The sequence below is a fragment of the Lepus europaeus genome, chromosome 1 (assembly GCF_033115175.1).
Source record: "Lepus europaeus isolate LE1 chromosome 1, mLepTim1.pri, whole genome shotgun sequence".
NCBI lineage: Eukaryota > Metazoa > Chordata > Mammalia > Lagomorpha > Leporidae > Lepus > Lepus europaeus.
The window spans coordinates 34,826,984-34,845,000 of record NC_084827.1 but is presented as its reverse complement, the minus strand read 5'-3'; the positions used below and the strand labels follow the sequence as shown (position 1 = coordinate 34,845,000).

General features: G+C 38.6%; 1 protein-coding gene across 1 annotated transcript in view; it reads left to right on the top strand.

Annotated features, from left to right (window-relative positions):
• Positions 1-18,017, top strand: part of FOXP2 (forkhead box P2) — a 547,305-nt gene that overhangs the window by 476,433 nt on the left and 52,855 nt on the right. The window contains exons 6-8 of the mRNA XM_062198659.1: positions 3,708-3,845; positions 4,963-5,145; positions 6,676-6,853. Coding sequence (XP_062054643.1) covers positions 3,708-3,845; positions 4,963-5,145; positions 6,676-6,853 — 499 coding nt within the window. The remainder of the gene's footprint in view (positions 1-3,707; positions 3,846-4,962; positions 5,146-6,675; positions 6,854-18,017) is intronic.

Genomic DNA, 18,017 nt, shown 5'->3' with positions numbered 1-18,017 from the left:
TAAATATTTCTTATCAAATAGTTCGTTAAAATGGTAGGAGATTGTATAATTTAAAAAAAAAGAATTTGCATTTATTTCACAATCATAATAGTTACCTTTTTTTGTTTATTTATGTAAGTACCAAGGCAAGGAGATCAGGACTTTCTTTGTCTTCTAATTTTAAGCAAGAGTAAAAGGACCTGTGAATCAGTAGTTGGCAGACTCTGGAAAATAATGTTTTTTACTGTAAATCTCATCTACAGGTTGCAACTGCTTTTTCCAGTTCGCATTTAGTGGAGAAAGAATTGGACTGACACTATGCTAAGAACCTTTCCAGTCACCCACACATAATTGGGATGTTTAATTAAGCAACACACTTAATATGCAGACCCCCAACACTTTCAGAAATTCTCCAACTGAATTTGATTATAAAAAGACAATGTGTTGTCAAACAAGAAAAAATTGGTACATTTTCATAACTGCAACAGTAACTTTTTAGATGCAGTTGAACAGAGGCATGATCTCTGCATTGTCTTCTAAAAACTTTCCTGACCTCTTCAGTGAAGTACACTTAGAATCTCAACATAAGCACACTCACAAGGTGTATTTAAAAAAAAAAAAATTAAAGTTATCACCAGTTTGGCTTATTTCAAGACAATTCCCAAATTTTTCTTCTCATTTAAGAATGCAAAACAGAGCAACACACATTAGGGTTTGTGCTTAATTTGTCTAATGAGAAAAAAAGAAAAACATGAAAAATCTTGTTTAGTGCATCACTATGGGGAATTTTAGATCTCCCAACATGGTAAATATTAAGAGTGAAGTGAAGAGAATTTCCCAAGCAAAGTTGACTGTTTCCTCCACTATTGACTATCTTAACAAGTAAGCCTGAGTGTTCACTAGGTCACTCAGCTGTTCTTTCTGATTTCATTTGTGGGTACTCTCACCCGATTTTTTTTTATTCTCATCAGAAAAATATCTGAGATACATTTCCCCTCTCATACCCTATCACGCATCTAAATTGTGGTCTCTCCTTAGAATATTTCCGTGAATAAAATTATATATGTAGTGAAAAATATTTCCTTAATTTTAATTCTGAATTTGCCAAGGTATGTGTATTCCAGAGAGTTGCTCATAGATTGCTAAAATGTGATGCTGTTTTTTTCTGTATAAATATTGGTAAGTAGTATAGTCTCAGTTAGTCTCTATTCATTTTTTTTTCAGAGAATTCCTAGAGTAGCTGTGGTAGTTAAAGAAATGCACTGGGAGAGGAACAGAAGTGATGCAGGAGGATTTAAGAAAGTGTGTCAGTTAAAACTAGTCACAAAAATGGAAAGGTTCTACATTTTGGAAATTATTGATCTGAACAAGGCAAATGGGGCAGTCCACATAAAACACAGAACTGACATTTCTTGTAGGGAGAACCAATATTCTGTCCATTAAAATGATTTAAATCTTTAGTGGCCTCATGTGTCTTACTTTGGGTGAGCTTTTGTGTACAGATTGACAAATAGCATTGGCTTATTTGTAGTGTTAGAAATCCCTCAGAAGTGTACTTACGCTTTCCTACATATGTAATTATTTTTGTGGATTTCTTACTTCTGGAAGCAGAGAATTCAATTAGTTATATATCTTTATGTCTGTGAATTGTCAGTTTCCTAGAAGGAAGGCCAGAGTGTGCTTAAAATTTGCAAAATATCACATGCGTCTGAGCACTTAGTATGCATGATGTTTAGATATGATGGTTGTATTTATGTCATCACTATTAATTGTAAGACACTAAAGACATTTTATGATTTAAAAATTTATCCAACTTACAGTGAAAGGGCTAAAGAACTCTGTGAAGATGAAAACCTTGATTAAATTTGATCATGCAACAAATCAGTCACAGAGCAAACTGTGGAGTCGTGTTATATGTGTGGGCTGATATCTGACTGTCAGCTTGCAACATTCTTGCATGTGTCCCTTCATAGGCCTTTCATTAGGAAGCTCATTGGTTGTGAATATACATAAAGTAATTTTACTTATAGAGTAAAATAAAGTGAAAACACTTAATATGCTGAAAGTGACAATGGGCTGCTAAGTGACAGTGTGGCAAGCCTCCCATCATATGGCCAACTGTATACATGGTGTAAGTCTATGAATGTAATTTCTCTATCAATCTATGATCTCCACATATATATCTTATTATGATAAATCCAAGTATAATAATCTATAGGTGTGTCAATATATGCTAAAAATCCAGAAATATTTTTGAAAATCACTGTTTTCTGTCATAATGTTTCTTGTTCTTGTTGTAAAATTAGATCTAATTAATTCGTGTTTCAAGATGTCAGCACTGGAAAAAGAAAAGACATGACTATTTTTCACAATTAAATATGAGGGGTTTTCTTCTGAAAGAAAGTAATTAATCTATCCTGGATTTCTTTTTTTTTCCTGACCCCTTATTCATTATTAATTTCTTCTTTCTTTATGACATAAAGTACAAGACTGGAAAAGTTTGAACTGCAGTAAAAAATGACTCAAAATAAATTGTGAACCATCTCTATTATTTTTTTTCTGTTTCCAAAGACATTGTCCCATAAATTTGTTCTAGAGCAGTATTTATACAAATACTTGCTTTTACTTACAGTAAAAGTGGATTATTTTATCTAGGAAAGGAAGTGATTGCTTTTTAAAAGATTGCAAACTTGGTGACTTGACAAGTTGGTTTCGCACTGGTTAGTACAAGCAAGGCCTGCCTGCAGTGCAGGCACCTCCAAACTGTGCACATGTCTCAAGCTGCTACACAGCGCTTTCCTACTCAGCCCTTTTGCGTCTTTTCCTTGTGTCTCCACATCCTTTCTCTCTCTCAAGCGTTCTCTTGTGCTTTTCCTTATATTTTATTTTCATTGCATCCTTTTCTTCCTCTGTATTTTTCTCCGTCTCCCCATTTTTCCTTTCTTTGAGTCTCTTTTGTTATCTGAAAATTGAAGAAAAAGGAAGTGGTAGTAAAGTAAAGTTTAAGAGAAATACTTTGAATTTTTTTCAGTTTAATGAATAAGCTTTGAGTGATCTTTAGGTTTCTGGACTTCCTAGTATACAATGCTTGACACAGGAAAATGTTTAAAGATGCAGCTAAAATACTAGGCTTATAATTCCTTCTTTCAGAGGGCCTGTCTGCGGCAGATGTTTCCCTGTACATGTACACATACACCCAGTAGATGTATATGCGTATGTGGTAATATGCACTATTTTAACTGTTTTCTGGTGTAATATATGTTATATGAAAATATTATAACGATGGTGATTGTATTACATCAGCAAATATGTTCTACACATGTGCTTTTTGCTGACCGTTTATATTATTTGTAATCATTTAATCGTGATCATTTACTTAATCGTACCTTGAAACATTTCAAAAAGCTTTTCACGTATAGCACTGTGACACTGACGATTAGTGATAGGAAGTATGAGAGCATTGCCATGGGATTGTTTATTTTATCTGTCCAGCCAGAACTCAGACATCTTAACCTTATACGTAAGAGATGTGGTGCATAAGCTGGAGTCTGATGAGAGCCGATGCCCCTGACAGTGTTTAAATACTGTGCAGCTTTCATATTATTGTCAAAGAAGCAACTAACATAAACTATATAAATTGTGTAAAGACACTGTGAGAAACGGCACGTGGTTGTAAGCTGAGCTCGCAGATACCTGACGATGGCTTTCTCTCTCTCCACCTGTGGAAGGTGCCTGTGTCAGTGGCCATGATGACCCCGCAGGTGATGACCCCTCAGCAAATGCAGCAGATCCTCCAGCAGCAAGTCCTGTCTCCTCAGCAGCTCCAAGCCCTGCTCCAGCAGCAGCAGGCGGTCATGCTGCAGCAGGTAATGTGGCTAACCTGCTCTGATGTCCTAGGCTGCCTCAGAAGGTGTGCACCCATGTGCACGGTGCAGTGGGCACATTGAACATGCAGGACAGCCTGTCAGCGTACTAGAACATACATACAACATTTTAGTTGGAGGACTGGTCAAGAAAAGTCAGATTCCTTGGTCTTTTTAAATTCATTTAAGTTCTTGAATAAAAGCAGAGAGATGCAGTTTGAAAAAAGAATAAATCAAGTTTTAGATATTCAAATGCTTAAGTACTTTTGCTTTAGAGACTGATCAACAAAAGTGCCAACAGTTTTCCGGTAACTGTTGCTTCTAGGCCTCCTAGCTCTTCAGCATTCCTTTAGTTCAATACGGATGAAATTTGAACTGGCTATTTTGTGGAAATGGAGAAAGGAACATCCAAAATTTCTGCTTGCCAAAATGTGGTCATCATTCAGGAAGAGAAAAATCTACTTGTTAGAACAAGTTTAGGTGCTAAGGTACAGATTCATGAAGTTTATTTTTTTAAAATAACAAAAAAAATAGTATTCCTGATGTGTACTTTATTGCAGCCTTGAGTCTGTATAAATGTGATTTGTTACAAACTTACTTACCAAAGAGAAAATCATATACTTTATCTGATTCTTATACATTTTAATTGCTTTGCTATCTTCCATGATGATGGCAACAGGCCGGTTGCTTGTATTTCTGTGAGACATTATTCCGAACATTTGATGAGTCAAATTTTACCCCAAAATTTAGTCACCTGCTTTTATGGAACTAAATTTGATTCTTACAAATAGTAGAGTGTAACCTACTTTTAAAGGCTAATAAGGCTTTAGATGTACTTTAGATGATTTCTTGGGTGCTGGCCCTTTAGAATACAGGTTTTCTATACCCTTTTGTTTAGGAATTTTTGGATTCCAGATTGGAAAAATTTCAGAGCTGCCTTGCAAAAAAAAATTTTGTATGTAGAGCTGTCTCTTTGAATCCAATGCATATTTTTGGTTATTGTTTTTGTGAGGTGAATCTTAATGGCTACACTACCATATGCCAATCTAGAAGAGTTTAGGAGATTTATAATACATGAAACTTTTGCCTTTATTTATTAAAGTCAAAATGGTTTATTCAGCAACAACTACAAGAGTTTTACAAGAAACAGCAAGAGCAGTTACATCTTCAGCTTTTGCAGCAGCAGCAGCAACAGCAGCAGCAGCAACAGCAGCAGCAGCAGCAGCAGCAACAGCAGCAGCAGCAGCAGCAGCAGCAACAGCAGCAGCAGCAGCAGCAGCATCCTGGAAAGCAAGCAAAAGAGGTAGGATCCGGGTATCTCATTGATGGAGAATAGCATGAGGTTGAGAAGGGGCTTTGAAAGGCAAGGATCCTCTTAGATCTTCCCATAACGAGGCTCTTGCTGTCAGAGACGCAGTATTATATATTTTTAGTGAGCTTAACAACAGTAACTGTAGAACTCTCGTGCTCTCCCTTTTTTGTAGCATGGGACTTGGAGTTGCAACCCAATGCTGCTGTTGTCTGATGCTCACTAATGAATCACAGTGCACAATGAGCAAGCTGTGCAGTGGACAAAGTACTGATTATCTTGTATTCACTGGGAAGCTAAGTTGGTGAGGGAACCTTATTTTTCTCAGTGGTGCCGCTCAGAGAACACGCATGCAAATTTAGGCCATTGTTGGGGGTGGGGAGACTAGGGAGAAGCTGGTGGAGCACAGATTTCAAAGTCACAGGCCCCTGATTAATGAACTGCTACTGTAGGTTTGGAGTGGCGAGCAGAAAGTTACAGTTTGATATGCTCATAAATCAAACTGACAAGCTGGCTTCTCAGGCCTAGCTTGCACTTGTCAGCAAACTGCATCAAATATAAACATAATACAAACAAAACATGTTGAAGTAGTTAAATTGATCAGCAGGTATCAGAACCGTTGTCTTCAAGCTGCCCATTATGCAAACGTACAGGAAACAGTTTTGACCTCCTGAGGCTTTGTTTCTGTTTGGATTTGTGAATAGAATTTCAGACAGCCATCAACTACAGAATAGAAATTGCTCCCTTATTTCTCCGGAGGCTTTGGGCAATCCACATGACTTGCTCCATTATGCAGTCTGTTTTCCAGTGAGCGCATCAGAAGTTTCTCTTTTCCCCAAACTAAAAAGGAAAGGTCTTCCACAGCAGCTTGTCTTTCTCTGAAGTGTGACCACCATCTCCTACCCTCCTGAGTCCAAAGAACTCTGCATTGTCTTGTAATGCCTCACAAAATTGGAAGTTATACTTTCCTTTATAATAAGGGCACTTTTTTTGCCTTGAACATAATTCTGCCTTTAAAATATTCCAACAAGAGAGGAGAGGAAAAGAGAGCTAACAGGCCTGTCCTGTAAAGGCTGTATCCCAGTTTACTAATAGATCACCAGAGACCACATTCATGGACCTCTGCAGAACAAACTTACTCAGTTGGAAAAAAAAAAAAAAAAGAAGAGTGTTGTGGACGTTGATTGTTTCTATTAAATGTTATTTTTTTAGTCTAGATAAATTTATTATCCGCAGTAAACTGATTAAACACCGGTTTGAACCCTTCCTAGATCTTGTTCCACACCCTTACAAATGCAAGTTCCTTGGTTCTCAGTTGCTGTTTAATATTTGAAAGAAAGGCAACAGAACATCTAGAACTTGCTCACATTCTACCCCTGAACTTTGAACACAGGCTGACCGAAAACTCACCCAGGCAGTGAAAGTCGGGTGTGTTTTCTCTGTGTGAGAACTGTTTGTGCAGAGCGCGTTCTCTGCTATTGACTGGGTTGGGTTTTCTAATACCAGCAGCAGCAGCAGCAGCAGCAGCAGCAACAGCAGCAGCAGCAGCAGCAGTTGGCCGCCCAGCAGCTTGTCTTCCAGCAGCAGCTTCTCCAGATGCAACAACTCCAGCAGCAGCAGCATCTGCTCAGCCTTCAGCGTCAGGGACTCATCTCCATCCCACCTGGCCAGGCGGCCCTTCCTGTCCAGTCGCTGCCTCAAGGTACCCGCCAGCGCTGTGCACATCTCATTTCCAATCTTGTGCTTTCTACCATCTCATGGCCTTGTCTACCTTACACCTTGAGAGAGGTTGTTTTTATGACCTTCAAGTTTGTTTTTAAAACATGATTGTCACATAATTGCACGACCCATTTTCTAGAGGCTCAGAAATCTTAGTACACAGGGCTTTCAAGTAGGCACTAAAACTGCTTTCAAACGTTTTGTTGGATGTTAACTGTATATTTATTAGTCTTATAGGCAGAAAATAATTTATAAGGGCAGCACACTGTTGTAGATGCAAGCAGGTCTGTGGGATATTGGATTACTGGAAAGGCAGACGGCACTGCATTTAATGTAATGAGCTGGTGAAGAGTTTGGGTGGACAACTGATAAAAAGAATCTTCATGTGAAAATTCCGCATATTAAAGAGAAGCATCATGGATCTTAGTGGAGCACATCCCAAGTTATGCTTTGTAGAACCTCGTCCTATTTTGTGGGACCATATGTATCCTGTTTTCTCAAAAATACCATTGCGTGTACATGTAATGTGAATTATAAAAAAAAAAAAGTATCAAGCTGTCAACTGCTTTCTTATTTCTTTTCCTATAAGAAAGCTGGATGTACTCATAATATAACTGTATATATGACTGGTTTTCTTTTTTTTCTTTTTTATTTTTTTGACAGGCAGAGTAGATAGTGAGAGAGAGAGACAGAGAGAAAGGTCTTCCTTTGCCTTTGGTTCACCCTCCAATGGCTGCCGCGGTCGGCGCATCCCACTGATTCGAAGCCAGGAGCCAGGTGCTTCTTCTGGTCTCCCATGCAGGTGCAGGGCCCAAGCACTTGGGCTATCCTCCACTGCACTCCCGGGCCACAGCAGAGAGCTGGCCTGGAAGAGGGGCAACCAGGACAGAATCCGGCGCCCCGAGCAGGACTGGAACCTGGGGTGCCGGCGCCACAGGCGGAGGATTAGCCTATTGAGCCGCCGCGCCGGCCATATGACTGGTTTTCAACATTTGGGAAATGGAAAGAAGTTTAAGTAGCATAGAAAGTAATGGTAAACAAATGCTAAATTCTCCATTTAGGTCAAAGTCATATATCATTAAACTTTGTAAAAGGATATTCTTATTTGCATTTGGGTTTTGTTGGAACACACATTAATACAAATGTACTTTAAGACAAATGAATTATACTGGTCACAGAAGGGTTCACATTATAGTAGTAATTGCTTAGACACTTTGGTGACTCTATGGGACACACTACAGAAAATCAAGAACAATTAAATAGACAAAAAGTGACCAAATAAAACCCAGTCTTTATAACGCAACGTGATCATTGTTTTATGGGGCATGAAATAAAAATATGGTGATAAATATTTTGATCTGGCAAATTACTGCCTCATTCATTGCCTTATATTTCCAAGTTTTCCTCTTGTGCTTGACTTTAGATCTTCCAGTTGACCTGATTCAGGTACTCCAAGAAACCAAGAAAGATAAATTTTAAATAGGGAAAGAAAAATGAAACAGTAAACTCATTTTTTTCAGAATTATTTTGAAGATAATTGGAATAAACCATAGGCATCACACAACGTATGTCCTGTTTTCAAACTATGGCTCTTAGGGAATATAAATACAGTTTAAGGAGAAAGGAAGAAAAAAGGTGAGGCAAGCATTTGGCACAGTGGTTGAGGTGCTACCTGGAATGCCTGCATCCCATGTCAGAGTGCTTGGGTTCAAGTGGCAGCTTTTCTTCTAGTTCCAGCTGCCTGCTAATGCACACCCTGGGTGGCAGCAGGTGATAGCTCAGGTGCTTGGATCCCTGCCATGCATGTGGAAGACCCAGATGGAATTCTGGACTCCTGGCTTTGGTATGGCCCAGCCCCAGGTCTTACATGGGTATGGAAGTGTTCCAGCAAAGGAAGATCTCTCTCTATCTCTATTTCTCTGCCTTTCAAATACATTTTTTAAAAAAGAAAGGAAACCACGTAAAACAAATAGTAGAAATTTATAAATTAATTCAGTGTAAACATTGATGTCTTTGGTAGAAGCTACACTAAAACAAAGCTGTAAGTTCATTGCAGTGCTTTATTCCACTAAAATTTAAATAAAATCTGTATTTAGGATCTAATTATATGACTATCTTCCTAATACCAAAGTATGATCTATATTCTTATTTTATTAAAACTTATGCAAACATTTCAAGACATTTTAAAATATGTATAGAGACACAGTGTAATTCATTTAAAATGCATTTGTTTAACTACCATCCTCCGAAACAAGCAAAGAGCTCTCATCAAAAAGTGGAATTTATTATGATGTAGTGATTCTAATATTTTCAAATGAAAATATTCTCTTATTTCTAGACTTTTTTTTACCAAATTATCTGTTACCCCTTTCCCCCTATTTTTTACTCTCCATGAGCCATATGAGAGATAAAATGCACAGAATAGAGAACATTTAAGGAAAGGAAATAGTATATTGTCTGAAAACAGATCTGGATTTGACCAGAAAATTTATATTTTAAATAAAATGATGAAATAACAAAAACATGTTTCCATGAATAAAGGTGGAAAAGCCTATTTGAATAAGTATAGGGGCACAAATTTAATGGGCTTACTGCCTGAAGTTTGTATTCATGTCCTGTAAACCATACAAGTGGAAGTCATCATCACATTTTTCTTACTGTTTAGATTGAGTTTGAAAAGTTTCGTTGTGGAGACCCATCAGTCAAACAGACAGAATGTGTCAGACATACCGGCTACAGTAAAGGAACATAGAGTCAGCCCTTTGTTGGGTGGAGGCTGGATCCATGGATTCAACTAACTACAGAGCAAAAATATTCAGAAAAAAACATTGTGTATGTACTGAACATTCACAGACTTTTTCTTCTTATTGTTCCCTAAGTAATAAATACAGTAAAACAGCTACTTACAAAGCATTTACATGGCATTAGATACTGTAAGTGATCTAGACATGATTTAAAGTAAACATAACAAGAGGGCATTTGGTGCAATACTGAAGACACTCTTGGGATGCCTCCATCCCTTACTGGAATGTCAGGGTTGCAGTGACAGCTCCACTTCTGACATCAGCTTCCTGTTAATGTGCACCCTGTGAGAGCTCAAGTCCTTGGGTCCCTGCCACCATGTAGTAGACCTGAATTGAGTTCCAGACTCCTGATTTCCATGTAGCCCAGCCCTGGCTGATGCAAACGTTTGGAGAATGAACCAGAAGATGGAAGATCTCTGTAAATTTTGTCTGTATCTTCCCCAAGCTACGCACATAGGCCCTGAGTGCAATGTCTGCCCACCATATTTTATTTGTCCTCATAATTTGACACAACTTCTTCTTACTATTATTCAAATTAAAACTTCTTAAATTATATAAAAGTATGTTAAATCAAAAATAACAAACATAATAATTTTTGATAGAGAATAGATTTACAGTTTTTCTCTAAAATTATATTGTGTCATTTCAACATAAATTATTCCATATATTAAACTATCATGAATATTATTATTACATTGGATTTTAATATAAATAGGCTATCAAATTACCATCTCTTAGGCATGTATATGGTTTGCTTATGGAATGAAAGTGGGTACACAGAAGTCAAATACAAAAGGATAGACTTGTAAATTAATCCTGAATAATAGACTGATTATAAAGCTCTTTAACATATTGATAGAATAATTTATATATCAACCAGTAATTAAACTGAGTGACCCATTTTATTGACCTGTTAAAATGATCTGCTGGTTAGGAAACATCAAATTATTCAATTTAAACTTTGATATGCTTTTGACATCAGTAAAAATGTGTGTATCCTAATACACACCATAGATGCAGTTTGACTGAATACAGTAGTTCCCCATTCTCCACAGCTTCACTTTCTGAAGTTCCAGTTACCTGTGGTCAACCACAGTCCAAAATATGAAGTGAAAAGCCCCAGAAATAAGCACTTCATAAGCTTTTGGTTGTTTGCTTTCTGAGTAGCATTATGGAATCTCACACAGTTTTGCCTAGGATGTGAAATCATCCTTTCATTCAGCGAATCTCACTCAGTTGTCATACTGATTGCCATGGCATTGTAGGTTTGTATTCAGGAAACCCTTATTTCACTTAAAAATGCCTCAAAGCACAAGTGCTGCTGGCAGCATGCATATGCCCTACAGTAATGGTAAAGGATTTGCATTGAGTGAAAAAGGGAAAGTTCTTGACTTAAGGAAAGAGAAAAAACTGTACGCTGTGGTTGCTAAGATCTATGATGAGAAGAAATCTTCCATCAATGAGATTAACAAGTGGGAAAGAGAAATCTGTGCTAACTTTGGCTTTGTGTCTCAGACTATAAAAATTATAGTCACTGTGTGTGGTAAGTGCTTAGTTAAGATAAAAAAAAGGCATGAAATGATAAGGCTTGGTATTGTCAGTTGTTTCAGGCATATGCTAGGGACCCTGAGGTGAATTTCTCCTGGGGATGAGGACAACTGTGTATGGACATACGCCTGAAATGTGTGTGGTGACACTTCATTTCACTCCAACTTTTTACATATTTTTGAGTTTCCAAAAGTTATTGAAAATATCAGGTTTTATAACAATATAAAAGACTAAACAAGGAATGCTAGAATCCATCCAGTCCACATTATTTTGAAATAGCCCTTTATATAAATACATGAGCTTGGAATCAGAGAACTGTTGGAAGAAATTGAAATAGCTTTGAAATAAAATATAATAAGGTCTTTTAAAAATATTGATTTATTTATTTGGAAAATAGAGCCTCAGGGAAACAGGGAGGGAGGGAAGAAAAGGGAGAGAGAGAGGGAGAGAGAGAGGGAGGGAGCTAGAGAGAGGGAGAGAGGGGTAGAGAGAGAAAGAGAGATATGAGATCTTTTATCCAATGGTTTACTTCCAAAATGGTCATAACAGCCAGCTGGGCCAGACCAGGGCCAGGAGCCACAACTCCATGTGGGTCTCATTCGCGGGTAGCAAGATCACAAGTATGTGAGCCTTCTGCTGCCTTCCCAGGTTCATTAGCAGGGAGCTGGACCAGAAACGGAGCAGCTGCACTTGAACCAGCACACCGGTATGGGATGCAGGTATCCCAAGTGGAGGCTTAATCTGCTGGGCCACAACACTCACCCTGACAATAATATCTTTCATGCTGAGGGAGGAGTGTGCTGAAGATTGCGTCTAGACTCAGTATTTAGCTGTCTGTTTAGCCGCTATCTGACTTGCTTCACTCTCTGCTTAAAGGAGTCTAAACAGCCAAAGGCCTGTTTTACCACTTCGGAGATCGTGTATCCTTTGCTGTTTCATGTGCTTGTTTTGATCTCCATTGTAAGTATGAGAGCAGCAACAAAATATGAACAATTAATATTGTTACCGTCTTAGTGCTCCATTTTAAATACAAGAAAGTTTATATTTGTAACTCAGAGGAAAAAACTCTCTTTGGGGGCAGTGTATGCTGAAACTCTGTGAGTTGAAATTTAAATATATTTTTATTATTGCAAGACTAATGCTGCAGATTTCGTGTGAATGCTTTGATTTTATGCATAAACACTAACTTATAAGTAATAAATAAATGTTGAGTATGTTGAGATAAATATTAAGGTATATGGAGTTAGGTTTTGAAAAAATATAAATATGGCAGAACATTTGAGATTCCATAATGATTCTAATTGTAGAGTTATTTACTGAGTAGAATATATAACCTTAAAATAGATTTAGTTTAACTAAGGTTTTTAAGGTTTTATTTGGAAAATATTTTTAAAGATTTATTTATTTGAAAGAGTTACAAAGAGAGATGGAGAGACAGAGAGTGAGATCTTCCTTCCACTGGTTCACTCCCCAGAACCTCAACAGCCAGTGCTGGGCCATGCCAAATGGGAGCCAGGAGCTTCAACTGGCTCTTCCATGTGGGTGGCAGGGGCCCAAGCATTTGGATCATCATCTGCTGCTTTTTCCAGGCACATTATCAGGGAACTGTATCAGAAGTAAAGCATCAGGGACTCAAACCGGTGCCCATAAGGTATGCAGACATCGCAGGTGGCAGCTCAACTCCCTATTCTCTATGCCACAATGTCATCTCCCACCCACCTTTTTTTTTAAATTTCCAGTTTCCTGATGCCTTTTCCTTACATCTTTTTAAAAATAATTACTTATTAGACAAAGTTACAGAGTGAGGAGGAGAGGCAGGGAGAGATCTTCCATCTACTAGTGCACTCCCCAAATGGCTGCAATAGCCAGGGCTTTGCCATGCCAATGCCAGGAGCCAGCAGCTTCATCCAGGTCTCCCACATGGGTGGCAGGGACCACACACTTGGGCCATCTTCTGTTGCTTTCCCAGGAACCTTAGCAGGGAGCTGGATCCGATGTGGAGCAACTAAGACACAAACTGGCACCATATGGGATGCCACCATAACAGGTGGCAGCTTAACCTGCTGTGCCACAATGCCAGCCCCTGGAAATTCTTATTGCAAGGAAGATCCAAAAGAAGAATGCTACTTTGCCACATTAAAATATCATGTTTAGAAATCCATTAACAGTGTTTTGAAATAAAAGTTCAGACTTTAAAAATGTACACACACACATCAGATAAACTTTCTTCTTTGGTGGAGAAATTTTTCTTTGGTCTCAGTTTTAACCAAATACCTATTTTTATTCTCTATAGTTTAGCATTTGGACAAAATGTGCATTTGATTCACATCTCACTAGACATGCATTTTATTGTTGTCTGTACTATTTATTAATTTGAGAAAGGGAGAGCCCACAATTGCTCGTTCATTCCATCAACTGCTTACTATAGGCAAGACTGGGCCAGGACAAAGCCAGTAGCTAAGAACTCATTCTGAGTCTCCTTTGTGAGTATCAGGAACCCAAGTTCATGAGCCATCACCTGCAGTCTCCAAAGGCACATGTCAACAAAACACTAGAATTCTGAGTTTAGCTGGACCTCAAAAAATCCAGGCACTCCAGTATGGGATACAGGCATCCCAAGTGGCAGCTTACTGGCTATGCCAGACACCTGCCCCTATGCATGCATTTTAAAGGCTGGCATATCATTGGGTGATAGTTGGCAAATTAACTCAGTAGCATATTTGGTTTGCCAAGTTGGGAATGGGCACTTAGAGCTCTGAGAAATACTTCAGAAAATAGAGAGGAGCACCCAGGGACAAAGGTTGGGAGGGAAATTTACTTTGACAGTGTATATCCTTCACTGGCATTGAACTGTTTTGGCTATGCGAGTATACTAGTTTTTCAAAATATAAAATTTCAGGTGAAAAATGAAGTATACGTGACACAATAATTAGAATCGAAGGCTTGACTATCAATTTGGCTTAACAAAGTCTGTGATAAAATACTTCTACCAAAATTCATTTTTATTATAAGTAACCCTGGAAAATAAGCAGAGCACAGAGCATCACTAAATTCCTTACTAAAAGGTCTCAGTAGACTTCCTTTGCATCATGATGTATAAAAGTTATTTAGCTTTAAAAAGTTACTGTGCAGAGAAAAAGAAAGGATGTTGAAAGTCTTTTATTTTTTGAATAAAAAAACTGCTAATGAGATTTTTACCAATAAGTGAAATCACGGAAAATTTTCAGCCTTGTGTGCCCAAAGGATGTATAATCTACATATGAATTATCAAATTTTAATTAATTCTTAGCACAGTGCTTGGCACTTTATAGTTATTCCACAGACTCTGAATGCAGGATTATAGAATTATTTTTAAATTGCTTTCCTATGGTATTATATGCAATTTGATTAAGGAGACATCCTTTTGTTCACTCAACTCCTGTGAAAACAAATCTTTCAATGCTTATTTGTAGTAGTGGCAGTGAATAAGAATAAGCCCGTCATTATCCAAAAGCAGAATAGGGCTTCTCAATTGTTTTTTGTTTTAGAAATTTAAAATTACACAGCTATAAACCTTTTAGTGCTAGTGTTGTATATATCCTTGAAATAAGCTACGAAGAGAAACCAAATAATCTTCACTTAAGATAGAAGTTGGTTCCTATTTTCCAGTGTCCTGGCCCGCTGACGCTCAGACCATGACTGCTAGCAGATGAGTGTTCTGGTCCAGTTGAAAATGACTTTCAAGTAATGTTCACTGAGTTTCACTCACTACAGGCACTCTCATAAGCACTCAGGATATTACAGTGAGAGAACAGACCAAATCCCTGCCGTCATTGACAACACATTTTAGTGCAGAAAACAGGTAATACATACATTGAAAACAATGCAGTGGTGAGTGTCAAGGAGACAAATAAAGGCAGAGATAGGAAAAAAAAAATAAAGCAACAATGGGAAATTGGGGGATTTGAACTTTTAGACAGGTGACTAGGGATGGAAGCCTAAGGGAGATTTGTGAGTTATGGCCTGAAGCTGTAAGGGAAGCTCTGCCATGTGCTTTAGAACTTGCACTTAACTTCTCCTGCCTTGGTGCCCTCATCTATAAAGTCTGGCTCTGATTTATTTTCTTTCTTTCTTTCTTTCTTTCTTTCTTTCTTTCTTTCTTTCTTTCTTTCTTTCTTTCTTTCTTCTTTTTTTTTTTTTTTTGACAGGCAGAGTGGACAGTGAGAGAGAGAGACAGAGAGAAAGGTCTTCCTTTTTGCCGTTGGTTCACCCTCCAATGGCCGCCGCGGTAGGCGCGCTGCGGCCGGCGCACCGCGCTGATCCAATGGCAGGAGCCAGGTGCTTCTCCTGGTCTCCCATTGGGTGCAGGGCCCAAGTGGCCATCCTCCACTGCCTTCCCGGGCCACAGCAGAGAGCTGGCCTGGAAGAGGGGCAACCGGGACAGAATCCGGTGCCCCGACCGGGATTAGAACCCGGTGTGCCGGCGCTGCTAGGCGGAGGATTAGCCTATTGAGCTGCGGCACCGGTCGATTTTATTTATTTATTTATTTATTTATTTTTATTTTTTTTTTTTTGACAGGCAGAGTGGACAGTGAGAGAGAGAGATAGAGAGAAAGGTCTTCCTTTGCCGTTGGTTCACCCTCCAATGGCCGCCGCGGTAGGCACGCTGCAGCCGGCGCACCACGCTGATCCGAAGCCAGGAGCCAGGTGCTTATCCTGGTCTCCCATGGGGTGCAGGGCCCAAGCACTTGGGCTATCCTCCACTGCACTCCTGGGCCACAGCAGAGAGCTAACCTGGAAGAGGGGCAACCGGGACAGGATCGGTGCCCCGACTGGGACTAGAACCTGGTGTGCCGGCGCCGCAAGGCAGAGGATTAGCCTATTGAGCTGCGGCGCCGGCCTGGCACTGATTTATTAAAGTCCACAGAAATAATAATGTCAACTTACGGTGTTAGTGATCATGAGTGAAGCACATAGTGCCTGGCACGCAAAAAACACTGAAAAATAAAACAGAATGAATAAAACTGCAAAAGTTAGTCAGTTGGGTTTTGGGGGATTGGGAAGCTATTTAAACAGGATCTTAGTTTTGAATGTGGAAGGTCTGAGAAATCTGATAAGGTTTCAAGGAAATAACAGAAAGCCTGAAGTTTAAAGGGAAGGGGGTTATGGGCTAGAGATCAGTTGGTAAGCCTAGGCTATAAAATTGATTGGCTAGTTTCATGTTTATAAATATTGGGTATCTGTAAAACAGATAAAGACAGTTTTTAGATGTGATAACTTTCTTCTAAGAGCAAGGTAATTGTATTTAATACTCTCTTGCCAAATTGTCTGCATTTTGAATCATCTGCATTTTGAGTCACCTGTGGGGTTTTAAAAACGGCTGATGCCTGTGTCCCACCCAGAGAATCGTGGTTTCATTGACCTGGGCTGTGGTTAGGGCACTAGAAGTTTTTGAATATCTCCAGGTGACTCTGGTGTGCACTTTTGAGAGTCACTATTACTAAGAAGAAACTCCTTGATCTCTTTCATTCTCTGCCCCTTCCTTAACCATAATACTCAAAAGCAATTTCCTTCTATATTTAACTAAGAAATGTTATTTGTATAGTGAACAGTTTATTAAATCTTTTTTGTGTGCCTGCTAAGTTCCCAGCATTTGTTACCTTATAATGGCAATAGCATGGCAATTTCACTAATTTTTAATACCAATAAATAATACCATGGAAGTCTACTTTTAGAAGGTAAGTGAATGCTGATATTAATCATGGTATAAATAGAATTCAAAAACTAAATTATTAATATCACTAACTGGTAGGATCTCTAAAATCATTTAAATCTTTACCCAAGATATAAAATGTTATTAGCCACTCACTTTGCTATAATCAGCTAGTATCATTTATTGTTCTTTAGACAATGGTTTCACAGATAGCAATGCTCATTAATAGAATGCCCCTTAAGAGCAACACAATTTCCATGTGGGAACTGCCATGTCTGTATGAACTGTATGACTTCATTTTAATCAATGAAGTCAACATTTACTAAGCACTTCCCAGGCACTGCTCAAGCCAGTGGGTATCTACTCTTCTGAGATATAAACTGTAGTGGAGAAAAAACTGCTGTTAACAAGAAGTAAACTGCTAGATGGAAACAACATAGATAGATGATAGATAATAGATATATGGATAGATAGATCGATACATAGATAGATATTGAATTTCTGAAGCAAATAAAAACTGCAAAAAAATAATAAAGTAGGGTGAGGAGTTAAGGAATGCTAGAAGGTAGGGTGTGGAAGCGCAGTGACTGAGAGTGTGGCCAAAGACTTCTCAGAGAAGGTGACCTCTGAACCATCTAAGTAAAGAAAGAGGGGAAGCCATGCAATGATCAAGAGTAGCCAGAGCTTGGGAGCAGCCAGTGCAGAGGCTTGAAAGGGGAAGAAACTTTTATTCTTTGAAGAAGTAGCCGAAGGTAGATACAATAAATCGAAATGTCGATAGAGAATGATGGATGAGGTCAGAGAGAAAAGAAACAACTGAACAATGAATATAGCACCAAATAGGCCACAGTAAGGATTGTTTTGTTGCTTTTGTTTTTTCTTGCTATATTTTTCCTAAGAGTCCTTGAAAGACTTTGAAGGTTTTGCTTAGGAATTGAAATGACCCAATTTATGTTTAAAGACATAATTTTTGGTTGCCATGTGAAGAGTAAATCCATGAATATTCAAGGCAAGGTAACAGTGGGAACACAGGTAGAAGTTCCAGCATCAATCCAGGCAACAGTTGATGGTGAAGCAGAAGCAGCAGGTAGCAGGTGGATGGT